Source organism: Stegostoma tigrinum, chromosome 41 (assembly GCF_030684315.1).
Source record: "Stegostoma tigrinum isolate sSteTig4 chromosome 41, sSteTig4.hap1, whole genome shotgun sequence".
Classification (NCBI taxonomy): domain Eukaryota; kingdom Metazoa; phylum Chordata; class Chondrichthyes; order Orectolobiformes; family Stegostomatidae; genus Stegostoma; species Stegostoma tigrinum.
This window is the reverse complement of record NC_081394.1, coordinates 5,109,308-5,125,344: the sequence shown is the minus strand read 5'-3', so window position 1 is coordinate 5,125,344 and position 16,037 is coordinate 5,109,308. Positions and strand designations below refer to the sequence as shown.

At 57.4% G+C, this 16,037-nt stretch overlaps 1 protein-coding gene across 7 annotated transcripts in view; it reads right to left on the bottom strand.

The window, feature by feature from the left end:
• Positions 1-11,302: 11,302 nt before the first annotated feature.
• Positions 11,303-16,037, bottom strand: part of LOC125448462 (pleckstrin homology-like domain family B member 3) — a 46,024-nt gene continuing 41,289 nt past the window's right edge. For 6 of the 7 annotated variants that reach the window (XM_059641362.1, XM_059641367.1, XM_059641368.1 and 3 more), the window contains one exon: positions 11,303-14,469. In XM_059641362.1, coding sequence (XP_059497345.1) covers positions 14,335-14,469 — 135 coding nt within the window. In that variant the 3' untranslated portion in view covers positions 11,303-14,334. The remainder of the gene's footprint in view (positions 14,470-16,037) is intronic. The other variant, XM_059641366.1, reaches the window with a different exon arrangement.

The following is a 16,037-nucleotide window of genomic DNA, read 5'->3' as shown; positions in this document are numbered from 1 at the left end:
CAACCCACTCACTCCCCCCCACCCCCCAACCGACGCTCAGTCGCAGCAGTGTGTACCATCTACAAGATGCTCTGCAGAGATTCACCAAAGATCCTCAGGCAGCACCTTCCAAACCCACAACCCACTTCCATCCAGAAGGACAAGGGGCAGCAGATACATGGGAAGACCGGTTCCCCTCTGAGCCACTCCCCATCCTGAGCTGGAAAGGTTTTCCGGCTGTAGGTGATGTCCAGAAGCAGCAGCGCTGCTCCTTATCCACTGACATAATCTGGAGGGATGGCGCTCAGTTCTAGGAGCATCAGGATGAGGGCTGAATGGACGCCTGGTCCTGCATAAAAGGTTGGACGTGGGGGCCAAGTGGCCTCCCGTTCCTGTGTAACAGACTTGGGGAATGGGCCGAACGGCCTCCTGTTCTGGGGTAACAGGCTCGGGGAATGGGCCAAACGGCCTCCTGTTCCTGGGTAACAGGCTTGGGGAATGGGCCAAACGGCCTCCTGTTCCTGGGTAACAGGCTCGGGGAATGGGCCAAACGGCCTCCTGTTCCTGGGTAACAGGCTCGGGGAATGGGCCCCAACGGCCTCCTGTTCCTGTGTAACATGCTCTGGGAATGGGCCGAACGGCCTCCAGTTCCTGGGTAACAGGCTCGGGGAATGGGCCCCAACGGCCTCCTGTTCCTGTGTAACATGCTCTGGGGGTGGGCCGAACGGCCTCCAGTTCCTGGGTAACAGGCTCAGGGAATGTTGAATGGTTTTCCGAGAGCACCCTGAGCCCTGGGCACGCTCACAGCTAAACTGGGTACATCTGGGCTTTCTCAGGCTGTTAGAGCACCGGCGAACGATGTCATCTTTTCCATTCTCTGAGAGAGTTTCACAATTGTGAGCCGGTGTTCAATCCGACAGAACACCAACTTACTAAACTTCTGAGGAACACCGTGCCGGAGCGGCCCTGGAACCTGTTTATATCACAACCTGCTTCCACAAACTTTTAACATTTAATCCAAATGTGAACTCAGCCAACACAGTTAACACGCAATGTGAAAGCGGTGTGGCCACTCAGAAAAACATCCTCCTCCAGCCCCTACACCCCCTCCCTATCTCTGTAACCTCCTCCAGCCCCTACACCCCCTCCCTGTCTCTGTAACCCCCTCCAGCCCCTCCCTATCTCTGTAACCCCCTCCAGCCCCTACACTCCCTCCCTATCTCTGTAACCCCCTCCAGCCCCTACACCCCTCCCTATCTCTGTAACCCCCTCCAGCCCCTACACTCCCTCCCTATCTCTGTAACCCCCTCCAGCCCCTACACCCCTCCCTATCTCTGTAACCCCCTCCAGCCCCTACACTCCCTCCCTATCTCTGTAACCCCCCTCCAGCCCCTACACTCCCTCCCTATCTCTGTAACCCCCCTCCAGCCCCTACACTCCCTCCCTATCTCTGTAACCCCCCTCCAGCCCCTACACTCCCTCCCTATCTCTGTAACCCCCCTCCAGCCCCTACACTCCCTCCCTATCTCTGTAACCCCCCTCCAGCCCCTACACTCCCTCCCTATCTCTGTAACCCCCCTCCAGCCCCTACACTCCCTCCCTATCTCTGTAACCCCCCTCCAGCCCCTACACTCCCTCCCTATCTCTGTAACCCCCCTCCAGCCCCTACACTCCCTCCCTATCTCTGTAACCCCCCTCCAGCCCCTACACTCCCTCCCTATCTCTGTAACCCCCCTCCAGCCCCTACACTCCCTCCCTATCTCTGTAACCCCCCTCCAGCCCCTACACTCCCTCCCTATCTCTGTAACCCCCCTCCAGCCCCTACACTCCCTCCCTATCTCTGTAACCCCCCTCCAGCCCCTACACTCCCTCCCTATCTCTGTAACCCCCCTCCAGCCCCTACACTCCCTCCCTATCTCTGTAACCCCCCTCCAGCCCCTACACTCCCTCCCTATCTCTGTAACCCCCCTCCAGCCCCTACACTCCCTCCCTATCTCTGTAACCCCCCTCCAGCCCCTACACTCCCTCCCTATCTCTGTAACCCCCCTCCAGCCCCTACACTCCCTCCCTATCTCTGTAACCCCCCTCCAGCCCCTACACTCCCTCCCTATCTCTGTAACCCCCCTCCAGCCCCTACACTCCCTCCCTATCTCTGTAACCCCCCTCCAGCCCCTACACTCCCTCCCTATCTCTGTAACCCCCCTCCAGCCCCTACACTCCCTCCCTATCTCTGTAACCCCCCTCCAGCCCCTACACTCCCTCCCTATCTCTGTAACCCCCCTCCAGCCCCTACACTCCCTCCCTATCTCTGTAACCCCCCTCCAGCCCCTACACTCCCTCCCTATCTCTGTAACCCCCCTCCAGCCCCTACACTCCCTCCCTATCTCTGTAACCCCCCTCCAGCCCCTACACTCCCTCCCTATCTCTGTAACCCCCCTCCAGCCCCTACACTCCCTCCCTATCTCTGTAACCCCCCTCCAGCCCCTACACTCCCTCCCTATCTCTGTAACCCCCCTCCAGCCCCTACACTCCCTCCCTATCTCTGTAACCCCCCTCCAGCCCCTACACTCCCTCCCTATCTCTGTAACCCCCCTCCAGCCCCTACACTCCCTCCCTATCTCTGTAACCCCCCTCCAGCCCCTACACTCCCTCCCTATCTCTGTAACCCCCCTCCAGCCCCTACACTCCCTCCCTATCTCTGTAACCCCCCTCCAGCCCCTACACTCCCTCCCTATCTCTGTAACCCCCCTCCAGCCCCTACACTCCCTCCCTATCTCTGTAACCCCCCTCCAGCCCCTACACTCCCTCCCTATCTCTGTAACCCCCCTCCAGCCCCTACACTCCCTCCCTATCTCTGTAACCCCCCTCCAGCCCCTACACTCCCTCCCTATCTCTGTAACCCCCCTCCAGCCCCTACACTCCCTCCCTATCTCTGTAACCCCCCTCCAGCCCCTACACTCCCTCCCTATCTCTGTAACCCCCCTCCAGCCCCTACACTCCCTCCCTATCTCTGTAACCCCCCTCCAGCCCCTACACTCCCTCCCTATCTCTGTAACCCCCCTCCAGCCCCTACACTCCCTCCCTATCTCTGTAACCCCCCTCCAGCCCCTACACTCCCTCCCTATCTCTGTAACCCCCCTCCAGCCCCTACACTCCCTCCCTATCTCTGTAACCCCCCTCCAGCCCCTACACTCCCTCCCTATCTCTGTAACCCCCCTCCAGCCCCTACACTCCCTCCCTATCTCTGTAACCCCCCTCCAGCCCCTACACTCCCTCCCTATCTCTGTAACCCCCCTCCAGCCCCTACACTCCCTCCCTATCTCTGTAACCCCCCTCCAGCCCCTACACTCCCTCCCTATCTCTGTAACCCCCCTCCAGCCCCTACACTCCCTCCCTATCTCTGTAACCCCCCTCCAGCCCCTACACTCCCTCCCTATCTCTGTAACCCCCCTCCAGCCCCTACACTCCCTCCCTATCTCTGTAACCCCCCTCCAGCCCCTACACTCCCTCCCTATCTCTGTAACCCCCCTCCAGCCCCTACACTCCCTCCCTATCTCTGTAACCCCCCTCCAGCCCCTACACTCCCTCCCTATCTCTGTAACCCCCCTCCAGCCCCTACACTCCCTCCCTATCTCTGTAACCCCCCTCCAGCCCCTACACTCCCTCCCTATCTCTGTAACCCCCCTCCAGCCCCTACACTCCCTCCCTATCTCTGTAACCCCCCTCCAGCCCCTACACTCCCTCCCTATCTCTGTAACCCCCCTCCAGCCCCTACACTCCCTCCCTATCTCTGTAACCCCCCTCCAGCCCCTACACTCCCTCCCTATCTCTGTAACCCCCCTCCAGCCCCTACACTCCCTCCCTATCTCTGTAACCCCCCTCCAGCCCCTACACTCCCTCCCTATCTCTGTAACCCCCCTCCAGCCCCTACACTCCCTCCCTATCTCTGTAACCCCCCTCCAGCCCCTACACTCCCTCCCTATCTCTGTAACCCCCCTCCAGCCCCTACACTCCCTCCCTATCTCTGTAACCCCCCTCCAGCCCCTACACTCCCTCCCTATCTCTGTAACCCCCCTCCAGCCCCTACACTCCCTCCCTATCTCTGTAACCCCCCTCCAGCCCCTACACTCCCTCCCTATCTCTGTAACCCCCCTCCAGCCCCTACACTCCCTCCCTATCTCTGTAACCCCCCTCCAGCCCCTACACTCCCTCCCTATCTCTGTAACCCCCCTCCAGCCCCTACACTCCCTCCCTATCTCTGTAACCCCCCTCCAGCCCCTACACTCCCTCCCTATCTCTGTAACCCCCCTCCAGCCCCTACACTCCCTCCCTATCTCTGTAACCCCCCTCCAGCCCCTACACTCCCTCCCTATCTCTGTAACCCCCCTCCAGCCCCTACACTCCCTCCCTATCTCTGTAACCCCCCTCCAGCCCCTACACTCCCTCCCTATCTCTGTAACCCCCCTCCAGCCCCTACACTCCCTCCCTATCTCTGTAACCCCCCTCCAGCCCCTACACTCCCTCCCTATCTCTGTAACCCCCCTCCAGCCCCTACACTCCCTCCCTATCTCTGTAACCCCCCTCCAGCCCCTACACTCCCTCCCTATCTCTGTAACCCCCCTCCAGCCCCTACACTCCCTCCCTATCTCTGTAACCCCCCTCCAGCCCCTACACTCCCTCCCTATCTCTGTAACCCCCCTCCAGCCCCTACACTCCCTCCCTATCTCTGTAACCCCCCTCCAGCCCCTACACTCCCTCCCTATCTCTGTAACCCCCCTCCAGCCCCTACACTCCCTCCCTATCTCTGTAACCCCCCTCCAGCCCCTACACTCCCTCCCTATCTCTGTAACCCCCCTCCAGCCCCTACACTCCCTCCCTATCTCTGTAACCCCCCTCCAGCCCCTACACTCCCTCCCTATCTCTGTAACCCCCCTCCAGCCCCTACACTCCCTCCCTATCTCTGTAACCCCCCTCCAGCCCCTACACTCCCTCCCTATCTCTGTAACCCCCCTCCAGCCCCTACACTCCCTCCCTATCTCTGTAACCCCCCTCCAGCCCCTACACTCCCTCCCTATCTCTGTAACCCCCCTCCAGCCCCTACACTCCCTCCCTATCTCTGTAACCCCCCTCCAGCCCCTACACTCCCTCCCTATCTCTGTAACCCCCCTCCAGCCCCTACACTCCCTCCCTATCTCTGTAACCCCCCTCCAGCCCCTACACTCCCTCCCTATCTCTGTAACCCCCCTCCAGCCCCTACACTCCCTCCCTATCTCTGTAACCCCCCTCCAGCCCCTACACTCCCTCCCTATCTCTGTAACCCCCCTCCAGCCCCTACACTCCCTCCCTATCTCTGTAACCCCCCTCCAGCCCCTACACTCCCTCCCTATCTCTGTAACCCCCCTCCAGCCCCTACACTCCCTCCCTATCTCTGTAACCCCCCTCCAGCCCCTACACTCCCTCCCTATCTCTGTAACCCCCCTCCAGCCCCTACACTCCCTCCCTATCTCTGTAACCCCCCTCCAGCCCCTACACTCCCTCCCTATCTCTGTAACCCCCCTCCAGCCCCTACACTCCCTCCCTATCTCTGTAACCCCCCTCCAGCCCCTACACTCCCTCCCTATCTCTGTAACCCCCCTCCAGCCCCTACACTCCCTCCCTATCTCTGTAACCCCCCTCCAGCCCCTACACTCCCTCCCTATCTCTGTAACCCCCCTCCAGCCCCTACACTCCCTCCCTATCTCTGTAACCCCCCTCCAGCCCCTACACTCCCTCCCTATCTCTGTAACCCCCCTCCAGCCCCTACACTCCCTCCCTATCTCTGTAACCCCCCTCCAGCCCCTACACTCCCTCCCTATCTCTGTAACCCCCCTCCAGCCCCTACACTCCCTCCCTATCTCTGTAACCCCCCTCCAGCCCCTACACTCCCTCCCTATCTCTGTAACCCCCCTCCAGCCCCTACACTCCCTCCCTATCTCTGTAACCCCCCTCCAGCCCCTACACTCCCTCCCTATCTCTGTAACCCCCCTCCAGCCCCTACACTCCCTCCCTATCTCTGTAACCCCCCTACACTCCCTCCCTATCTCTGTAACCCCCCTACACTCCCTCCCTATCTCTGTAACCCCCCTACACTCCCTCCCTATCTCTGTAACCCCCCTACACTCCCTCCCTATCTCTGTAACCCCCCTACACTCCCTCCCTATCTCTGTAACCCCCCTACACTCCCTCCCTATCTCTGTAACCCCCCTACACTCCCTCCCTATCTCTGTAACCCCCCTACACTCCCTCCCTATCTCTGTAACCCCCCTACACTCCCTCCCTATCTCTGTAACCCCCCTACACTCCCTCCCTATCTCTGTAACCCCCCTACACTCCCTCCCTATCTCTGTAACCCCCCTACACTCCCTCCCTATCTCTGTAACCCCCCTCCAGCCCCTACACTCCCTCCCTATCTCTGTAACCCCCCTCCAGCCCCTACACTCCCTCCCTATCTCTGTAACCCCCCTCCAGCCCCTACACTCCCTCCCTATCTCTGTAACCCCCCTCCAGCCCCTACACTCCCTCCCTATCTCTGTAACCCCCCTCCAGCCCCTACACTCCCTCCCTATCTCTGTAACCCCCCTCCAGCCCCTACACTCCCTCCCTATCTCTGTAACCCCCCTCCAGCCCCTACACTCCCTCCCTATCTCTGTAACCCCCCTCCAGCCCCTACACTCCCTCCCTATCTCTGTAACCCCCCTCCAGCCCCTACACTCCCTCCCTATCTCTGTAACCCCCCTCCAGCCCCTACACTCCCTCCCTATCTCTGTAACCCCCCTCCAGCCCCTACACTCCCTCCCTATCTCTGTAACCCCCCTCCAGCCCCTACACTCCCTCCCTATCTCTGTAACCCCCCTCCAGCCCCTACACTCCCTCCCTATCTCTGTAACCCCCCTCCAGCCCCTACACTCCCTCCCTATCTCTGTAACCCCCCTCCAGCCCCTACACTCCCTCCCTATCTCTGTAACCCCCCTCCAGCCCCTACACTCCCTCCCTATCTCTGTAACCCCCCTCCAGCCCCTACACTCCCTCCCTATCTCTGTAACCCCCCTCCAGCCCCTACACTCCCTCCCTATCTCTGTAACCCCCCTCCAGCCCCTACACTCCCTCCCTATCTCTGTAACCCCCCTCCAGCCCCTACACTCCCTCCCTATCTCTGTAACCCCCCTCCAGCCCCTACACTCCCTCCCTATCTCTGTAACCCCCCTCCAGCCCCTACACTCCCTCCCTATCTCTGTAACCCCCCTCCAGCCCCTACACTCCCTCCCTATCTCTGTAACCCCCCTCCAGCCCCTACACTCCCTCCCTATCTCTGTAACCCCCCTCCAGCCCCTACACTCCCTCCCTATCTCTGTAACCCCCCTCCAGCCCCTACACTCCCTCCCTATCTCTGTAACCCCCCTCCAGCCCCTACACTCCCTCCCTATCTCTGTAACCCCCCTCCAGCCCCTACACTCCCTCCCTATCTCTGTAACCCCCCTCCAGCCCCTACACTCCCTCCCTATCTCTGTAACCCCCCTCCAGCCCCTACACTCCCTCCCTATCTCTGTAACCCCCCTCCAGCCCCTACACTCCCTCCCTATCTCTGTAACCCCCCTCCAGCCCCTACACTCCCTCCCTATCTCTGTAACCCCCCTCCAGCCCCTACACTCCCTCCCTATCTCTGTAACCCCCCTCCAGCCCCTACACTCCCTCCCTATCTCTGTAACCCCCCTCCAGCCCCTACACTCCCTCCCTATCTCTGTAACCCCCCTCCAGCCCCTACACTCCCTCCCTATCTCTGTAACCCCCCTCCAGCCCCTACACTCCCTCCCTATCTCTGTAACCCCCCTCCAGCCCCTACACTCCCTCCCTATCTCTGTAACCCCCCTCCAGCCCCTACACTCCCTCCCTATCTCTGTAACCCCCCTCCAGCCCCTACACTCCCTCCCTATCTCTGTAACCCCCCTCCAGCCCCTACACTCCCTCCCTATCTCTGTAACCCCCCTCCAGCCCCTACACTCCCTCCCTATCTCTGTAACCCCCCTCCAGCCCCTACACTCCCTCCCTATCTCTGTAACCCCCCTCCAGCCCCTACACTCCCTCCCTATCTCTGTAACCCCCCTCCAGCCCCTACACTCCCTCCCTATCTCTGTAACCCCCCTCCAGCCCCTACACTCCCTCCCTATCTCTGTAACCCCCCTCCAGCCCCTACACTCCCTCCCTATCTCTGTAACCCCCCTCCAGCCCCTACACTCCCTCCCTATCTCTGTAACCCCCCTCCAGCCCCTACACTCCCTCCCTATCTCTGTAACCCCCCTCCAGCCCCTACACTCCCTCCCTATCTCTGTAACCCCCCTCCAGCCCCTACACTCCCTCCCTATCTCTGTAACCCCCCTCCAGCCCCTACACTCCCTCCCTATCTCTGTAACCCCCCTCCAGCCCCTACACTCCCTCCCTATCTCTGTAACCCCCCTCCAGCCCCTACACTCCCTCCCTATCTCTGTAACCCCCCTCCAGCCCCTACACTCCCTCCCTATCTCTGTAACCCCCCTCCAGCCCCTACACTCCCTCCCTATCTCTGTAACCCCCCTCCAGCCCCTACACTCCCTCCCTATCTCTGTAACCCCCCTCCAGCCCCTACACTCCCTCCCTATCTCTGTAACCCCCCTCCAGCCCCTACACTCCCTCCCTATCTCTGTAACCCCCCTCCAGCCCCTACACTCCCTCCCTATCTCTGTAACCCCCCTCCAGCCCCTACACTCCCTCCCTATCTCTGTAACCCCCCTCCAGCCCCTACACTCCCTCCCTATCTCTGTAACCCCCCTCCAGCCCCTACACTCCCTCCCTATCTCTGTAACCCCCCTCCAGCCCCTACACTCCCTCCCTATCTCTGTAACCCCCCTCCAGCCCCTACACTCCCTCCCTATCTCTGTAACCCCCCTCCAGCCCCTACACTCCCTCCCTATCTCTGTAACCCCCCTCCAGCCCCTACACTCCCTCCCTATCTCTGTAACCCCCCTCCAGCCCCTACACTCCCTCCCTATCTCTGTAACCCCCCTACACTCCCTCCCTATCTCTGTAACCCCCCTACACTCCCTCCCTATCTCTGTAACCCCCCTACACTCCCTCCCTATCTCTGTAACCCCCCTACACTCCCTCCCTATCTCTGTAACCCCCCTACACTCCCTCCCTATCTCTGTAACCCCCCTACACTCCCTCCCTATCTCTGTAACCCCCCTACACTCCCTCCCTATCTCTGTAACCCCCCTACACTCCCTCCCTATCTCTGTAACCCCCCTACACTCCCTCCCTATCTCTGTAACCCCCCTACACTCCCTCCCTATCTCTGTAACCCCCCTCCAGCCCCTACACTCCCTCCCTATCTCTGTAACCCCCCTCCAGCCCCTACACTCCCTCCCTATCTCTGTAACCCCCCTCCAGCCCCTACACTCCCTCCCTATCTCTGTAACCCCCCTCCAGCCCCTACACTCCCTCCCTATCTCTGTAACCCCCCTCCAGCCCCTACACTCCCTCCCTATCTCTGTAACCCCCCTCCAGCCCCTACACTCCCTCCCTATCTCTGTAACCCCCCTCCAGCCCCTACACTCCCTCCCTATCTCTGTAACCCCCCTCCAGCCCCTACACTCCCTCCCTATCTCTGTAACCCCCCTCCAGCCCCTACACTCCCTCCCTATCTCTGTAACCCCCCTCCAGCCCCTACACTCCCTCCCTATCTCTGTAACCCCCCTCCAGCCCCTACACTCCCTCCCTATCTCTGTAACCCCCCTCCAGCCCCTACACTCCCTCCCTATCTCTGTAACCCCCCTCCAGCCCCTACACTCCCTCCCTATCTCTGTAACCCCCCTCCAGCCCCTACACTCCCTCCCTATCTCTGTAACCCCCCTCCAGCCCCTACACTCCCTCCCTATCTCTGTAACCCCCCTCCAGCCCCTACACTCCCTCCCTATCTCTGTAACCCCCCTCCAGCCCCTACACTCCCTCCCTATCTCTGTAACCCCCCTCCAGCCCCTACACTCCCTCCCTATCTCTGTAACCCCCCTCCAGCCCCTACACTCCCTCCCTATCTCTGTAACCCCCCTCCAGCCCCTACACTCCCTCCCTATCTCTGTAACCCCCCTCCAGCCCCTACACTCCCTCCCTATCTCTGTAACCCCCCTCCAGCCCCTACACTCCCTCCCTATCTCTGTAACCCCCCTCCAGCCCCTACACTCCCTCCCTATCTCTGTAACCCCCCTCCAGCCCCTACACTCCCTCCCTATCTCTGTAACCCCCCTCCAGCCCCTACACTCCCTCCCTATCTCTGTAACCCCCCTCCAGCCCCTACACTCCCTCCCTATCTCTGTAACCCCCTCCAGCCCCTACACCTCCTCCCTATCCCTGTAACCCCCACCAGCCCCTACACCTCCTCCCTATCTCTGTAACCTCCTCCAGCCCCTGCACCCCCTCCCTATCCCTGTAACCCCCACCAGCCCCTACACCTCCTCCCAATCTCTGTAACACTCTCCAGCCCCTACACCCCCTCCCTATCTCTGTAACCCCCTCCAGCCCCTACACCCCCTCCCTATCTCTGTAACCCCCTCCAGCCCCTACACTCCCTCCCTATCTCTGTAACCCCCTCCAGCCCCTACACTCCCTCCCTATCTCTGTAACACTCTCCAGCCCCAAAACCCTTCCCTGTCTCTGTCCCCTCCAGCCCCTACACCCCTCCGAGATGTCCGGCTTCCTTCAGTCTCGGCCTCTCAGGCTTCCTGCATTTCCTGACATTCCTGTCACTGGTGGCCGGCCCATTACCAGTCACGTCCCTGAGCTCTCGAATCCCCTCCCTATCCCTCTCTCTCCCCCCTCCATTAAGACACATCTTAAACTTTGGCCGAATTTCTTTCACATCTCCGTATCACCCAGCTTAGACATTCAAAATGATTTCCTTGGACACTCTCCTGTGAAGCTTACTCGGAATGCTTTCCCCATGTTGTCGGTGCCACATCAATGCAGTTTCTTGTTGATCACCACTTTGTGGTGTGCATCAACACGAAGAGGTCAGCTGGCTGTGGGCCACAAGCTAGTGGACAGTGCTGCCTGGTGGCGAATGTTGGCAATTGCAGCAGGTTCAGGCACTGTCCGCAAAGAGCTCACGGTATCCACAAGGAATCAGCAGCAAGTCACCAGCGAGTTCGAATCTGTGTAGCCAATGAGGCTGATAGGTTATGGCTCAGGACTGGGTCTTGCAAATCAAACGGTCCCGGTCTTGGAAAAGCACCTTCAAAAACTTCACAGTCAGCACCACATCGGTCTTGGTTTTATTTCAGCTGTGGTCAGTGCACACAAAGATTGTACAGCAAGATCCAACCAGATAAAAGCAGTTAGCTTTTCACAGTTGCCCCATCCCTTATCGATCTGCTCTCCACGCACACTGATCTCCTTCATTTATTGAGCCAAACTCTCATGGATTATTTTCCAAATCAACCCATAATATTCAGCAACTGTAACCACTGGGAAGGTCAATGTAAAAGTTGCTCGATCCAACCCATTCTGATTGGACGCAATCCCGATGGACCAAAATATTTTCCATTCACTCCAACAGGGCACAATCTCCTTGGATCCCAAATCCGTGCCCATTCATTCCCAAGCTGCGCAATCCCATTCGACCCAAGCCCTTCCCCATTCACACCCACTCTAGACAATCCCATTGGATCAAAATCCTTCCCATTCACTCCCATTGGACAGAGACCCAGTAGACCTAAATCCCTTCCGCATTCACTCCCATTGGACACAATCCCAATGGACTCAAACCCCCTCCCATTCTCTCCCACACTACACAATCCCAGTGGGTCAAACCCCTTCCCATTCCTTCCCATCGAGAGAGAGTCCCAGTGGAAAAACTCCTTCCCATCGAGAGAGTCCCAGTGTTAAAACTCCTTCCCATTCCTTCCCATCGAGAGAGTCCCAGTGGAAAACCCCTTCCCCATTCAGCCCACATCTTGAGCAAAACCCAGCTCCAAACAGAGCAATTTCCTTGTAAGACAAACCATGATCCTTCCCCTCTCTTCCTCATGGGATCTACCAAATGAATGACAGGTGTCAGGGCCAAGCAGAGCTTACATCTGGGAACAGACATGAAGAGGGGAGATATCTCGACAATGGAGTCCCATGCAATCCCACCGGAGGCACATGAACATTCCAATGTGTAGGCTGCTGGAACTTTAACCCCATCACTCACCTTGGGAACCTTGGTCAAAGCTCTAGATGTCCTGCAGGACCGGGCTGTGAACTCCCCAGAAACAGCCCAAGGTCATCAATGACTAAATTTCCCACATCCTGAGCAACTTTCCGCAGAGAGAGGGATATGAAGGATCCTGGAAGAGTCTCAAAGGAAATTGGGCATTTTCGCATTTCCAAGGTACGGGAAGTTGGAAGGTGGAGATGGTGGGGATTGGTTGAGGGTTGGTGGGGGGGATGGGGGGGTAAGCTGGGAGGTCCAGCCCCTTGGCAGCCAGGTCAATGACCTTCCAGTTGGGTTCACCGAGAGTCTGCCGTGCCTCCCATTGGCTGTGAGGATGGTGGGCCCATCAGAGGCAAGTGCCCACCCAATATGGCGGCTTGGCTGGAAGTCCTTCAACCAATTGGAGGCCCCATTGAGTATGAAGCTGTGCGGACGGCAATGCTGACAGGGCGATCAGGTGAAGGAGGGGGGGGCGTGGTAATGGGCAGCACTGGGCAGTGACCATTACATTTGTGATCCACTGGATCGCTCGCCCCGGAAAAGTGAAAGCTGCGCACTCCTTCAATTGGGCCTTACCACACCTACACACGACTATCGGCCTTTCACACCACATTAGCCAGGCCCGAGGCCCAGGCATCTGGAGCACAAGGGCAGAGATGGGCTTCACTTCCTGTACCGTTCAAAGCACCAACTCCAGTGCCAGGGCTTCACAAAGGCCACTGGGAAAGCTGGATGAAGGTTGGCCATTTGCAGTGTCCAATGGGAAGGCCTACTGGATCAGGATGTGGCCTGGGGCTGCTCGGAGCCCCTGATGCAGCAAACGCAGTTATACAAGGAGATAGTGTCCACTCCCAGGACAGGGAGAACTCAGGGTTAAATATAGAGTAAAGCTTTGTCTACGCTGTCATGGGGCAGGCACAGTTTGTAGTAACTGTGAAACAGTTCCCAAGTGTCTGTTCCAAACACCAGAATCCATTCAGTCAACTCAGCCAGACAGCACACACGGAAAACGGGAGGCCCACTGCCAGCCCAGTCTGCATTTCCATCCCACTCCCACTAATCTGAGACCTGCTCCTGTGCTCGGTTTCCCTGTTGAACAGAAATGGAGATCAGTAAAATCCTTCCGTGCCAAAAAGAAATTCACAGTCAAACTCAAAACAACGTTGCCCCATCAAATCTCACAATTCCTTCTTCGAAGGCTTGCTACGTTCCCAGGAATGCTCTGACGGCAGATCATTTTCTAACTGTGGGAACTTGTTGGAGGAATTCATGCTGAAACACATGAACAATTCTCCCTGCCACAACCAATCCTCCAACTCTCAGCTTGGGCGTTTGTAGCCGCCATCTTGAGTGTACCATCATTGATCGAAAAGCAGAAGCTGCCATCTTGAGTGTACCAGCATTGATCGAACAACAGCTGCCGCCATCTTGAGTGTACCAGCACTGACTGAGCAACTTCAGCCGCCATCTTGAGTGTACCAGCACTGACTGAACAGCGGCGGCTGCCATCTTGAGTGTACCACTGCCAGATCCCCACCATCTTGGATGTACTAGTTCCAGACACCCACCATCTTGAGTGTACCAGCAGCCAATGCCCACCATTTTGAGCATATCAAGTTTAATAGCAGCGCAGGTAGCACAGAAGCCACTGCCTAGAAAATATCAGCTTCAAATCCGTGTCAGTAACTCTCTGGCCACCACCTTGAGTATACCAGTCCTAATGTCAGCACAAAAGTTGCTGAAGCTACCATCTTGAGTGCATCAGCACCCAACTCCCAAGAATAACAGGGCCTGCTCTGAGGAGAACCCCTAAAAGCATCTAAACAGGTCCGGATTTGGATTTTATAAGACATTCACCCTGCACGTTCCCCCAATAACCCCCCCACCAAACGCCAAGTCCCAATCGACGAATAATCATTTGAGCTTCAAAGGCACAAGTTGATTTCAGAAAGAAGAAAAAAACGAAACAGAAATCGACTCCCTCCAGGCTGGGGCCCGCTTGGACGACCTTGCTGAGGAGCGTAACCGAGAGTGTAGTGCCAGGGATGAGGTGGACTTAGGCCCAAAAGGTCAGTCTCTGGTCGTAGGCGCATTCCTCAAAACCGAACATGGCCCTCTACAGCTGTGAGGATGACCTCCATCCAGATCCGGAGCGTGACGTCTGTCGGAGCGACCATGTAGAAGAGCCTGTCGTACGTTTTCAAGCAGAAGGTGAGGGGTGGGTTTGGACTCTGGAGCGATTGGGGGGCGGTGGTGGTGGGGGGAGGGGGGGAGGTGGTGGAAGAGAGAGACAGAAGGAATAACAACATGGGATAAAATGAGACCGAATTGGCGTTTTCAAGCCTCGAAGTACGAAGCGAGAAGAGAGCGTGTGGAAAATGGATACAACTCTTCCTCCAATTCTAGAGGACAGTTACACGGAGACAGGCCATTTGGCCAGCAGGGTTTGTGCTGGCTCACTACAAATCCAATTCAGCTACGTCTGCATCGCCCAGCTTTTCCCCTGGATCCCTGCACAGTCCAGGTGTCCAGGAAATCCATCTGATTTTATCATTTCTATAAATGATTTGGGTGTGAATGTAGGAGGTTAATTTAAGTAGGTTTGCAGATGACACCAAAATTGGAGGCTGTATGGACAGCGAAGGAGGTTACCTCACAGTACAACAGGATCTTGCTCAGATGGGCCGATGGGCCGAGGAATGGCAGATGGAGTTTAATTGAGGTAAATGTGAGGCACTGCATTTTGGAAAGGCACATCAGGGCAGGACTTATACACTTAGTGGTAAGGTCCTGGGGAGTGTGGCGGAACAGAGAGACCTTGGGGGGCAGGTGCATGTTTCCTTGAAAGTGGAGTTGCAGGTAGACAGGGCGGTGAGGAAGGTGTTCGGTACGCTCGCCTTTATTGGTCAGTGCGTTGGGTATAGGGAGTTGGGAGGGTCATGTTGGGGCTGTACAGGACATTGGTTAGGGCCACTTTCAGAAAACTCTGTTCAGTTCTGGTCTCCCTGCGATAGGAAGGATGTTGTGGAAAGTGAACGTGTTCAGAAAAGATTTACAAGGATGTTGCCAGGGTTGGAGGGTTTGAGCTACAGGGAGAGGCTGAATAGGCTGGGGCTATTTTCCCTGGAGAGTCGGGGGCTGAGGGGGTGACCTTATAGAGGTTTATAAAATCATGAGGGGCATGGATAGAGTAAATAGCCTCTTTTCCCTGGGGTAGAGTCCAAAACTAGAGGGGCATAGGTTTAAGGTGAGAGGGGAAAGGTTTAAAAGGGACCTGAGGGGTAACTTTTTCACACAGAGGGTGGTGCGTGTATGGAATGAGCTGCCAGAGGAAGTGGTGGAGGCTGGTACAGTTACAGCATTTAAAAGGCATCTAATAGATAGGGGCATGGATAGGAAGGGGTTAGAGGGACATGGGCTGCATTTGGAATATTGTGTGTAGTTGTGGAAGGTCTGGAGAGAGTGCAGAAAAGGTTCACCGTCGTGTGGGCGGGTCTCGAGGGCATTGACTATGAGGAAAGGTTAAAAAGACTCGGAACGTTTTCACTGGAAAGATGACGGCTGAGAGGAGACCTGGTAAATGTCTACACAATTATGAGAGGCACAGACAGGGTGGATAGCCAGAGGCTTTTTCCCAGGGTTGAAGCTTCAATTACAAAGAGGGGCACTAGTTCAAGGTGAAAGTTGAAGGTATATGTGTGAGGGAAGTTTTTCACGCAGGTGGAGGTTCAGGCTGGAACGCACTGCAGAAGAGACGGTGGAAGGCAGTTGAGAGGCACCTAGATGGGTACATGAACAG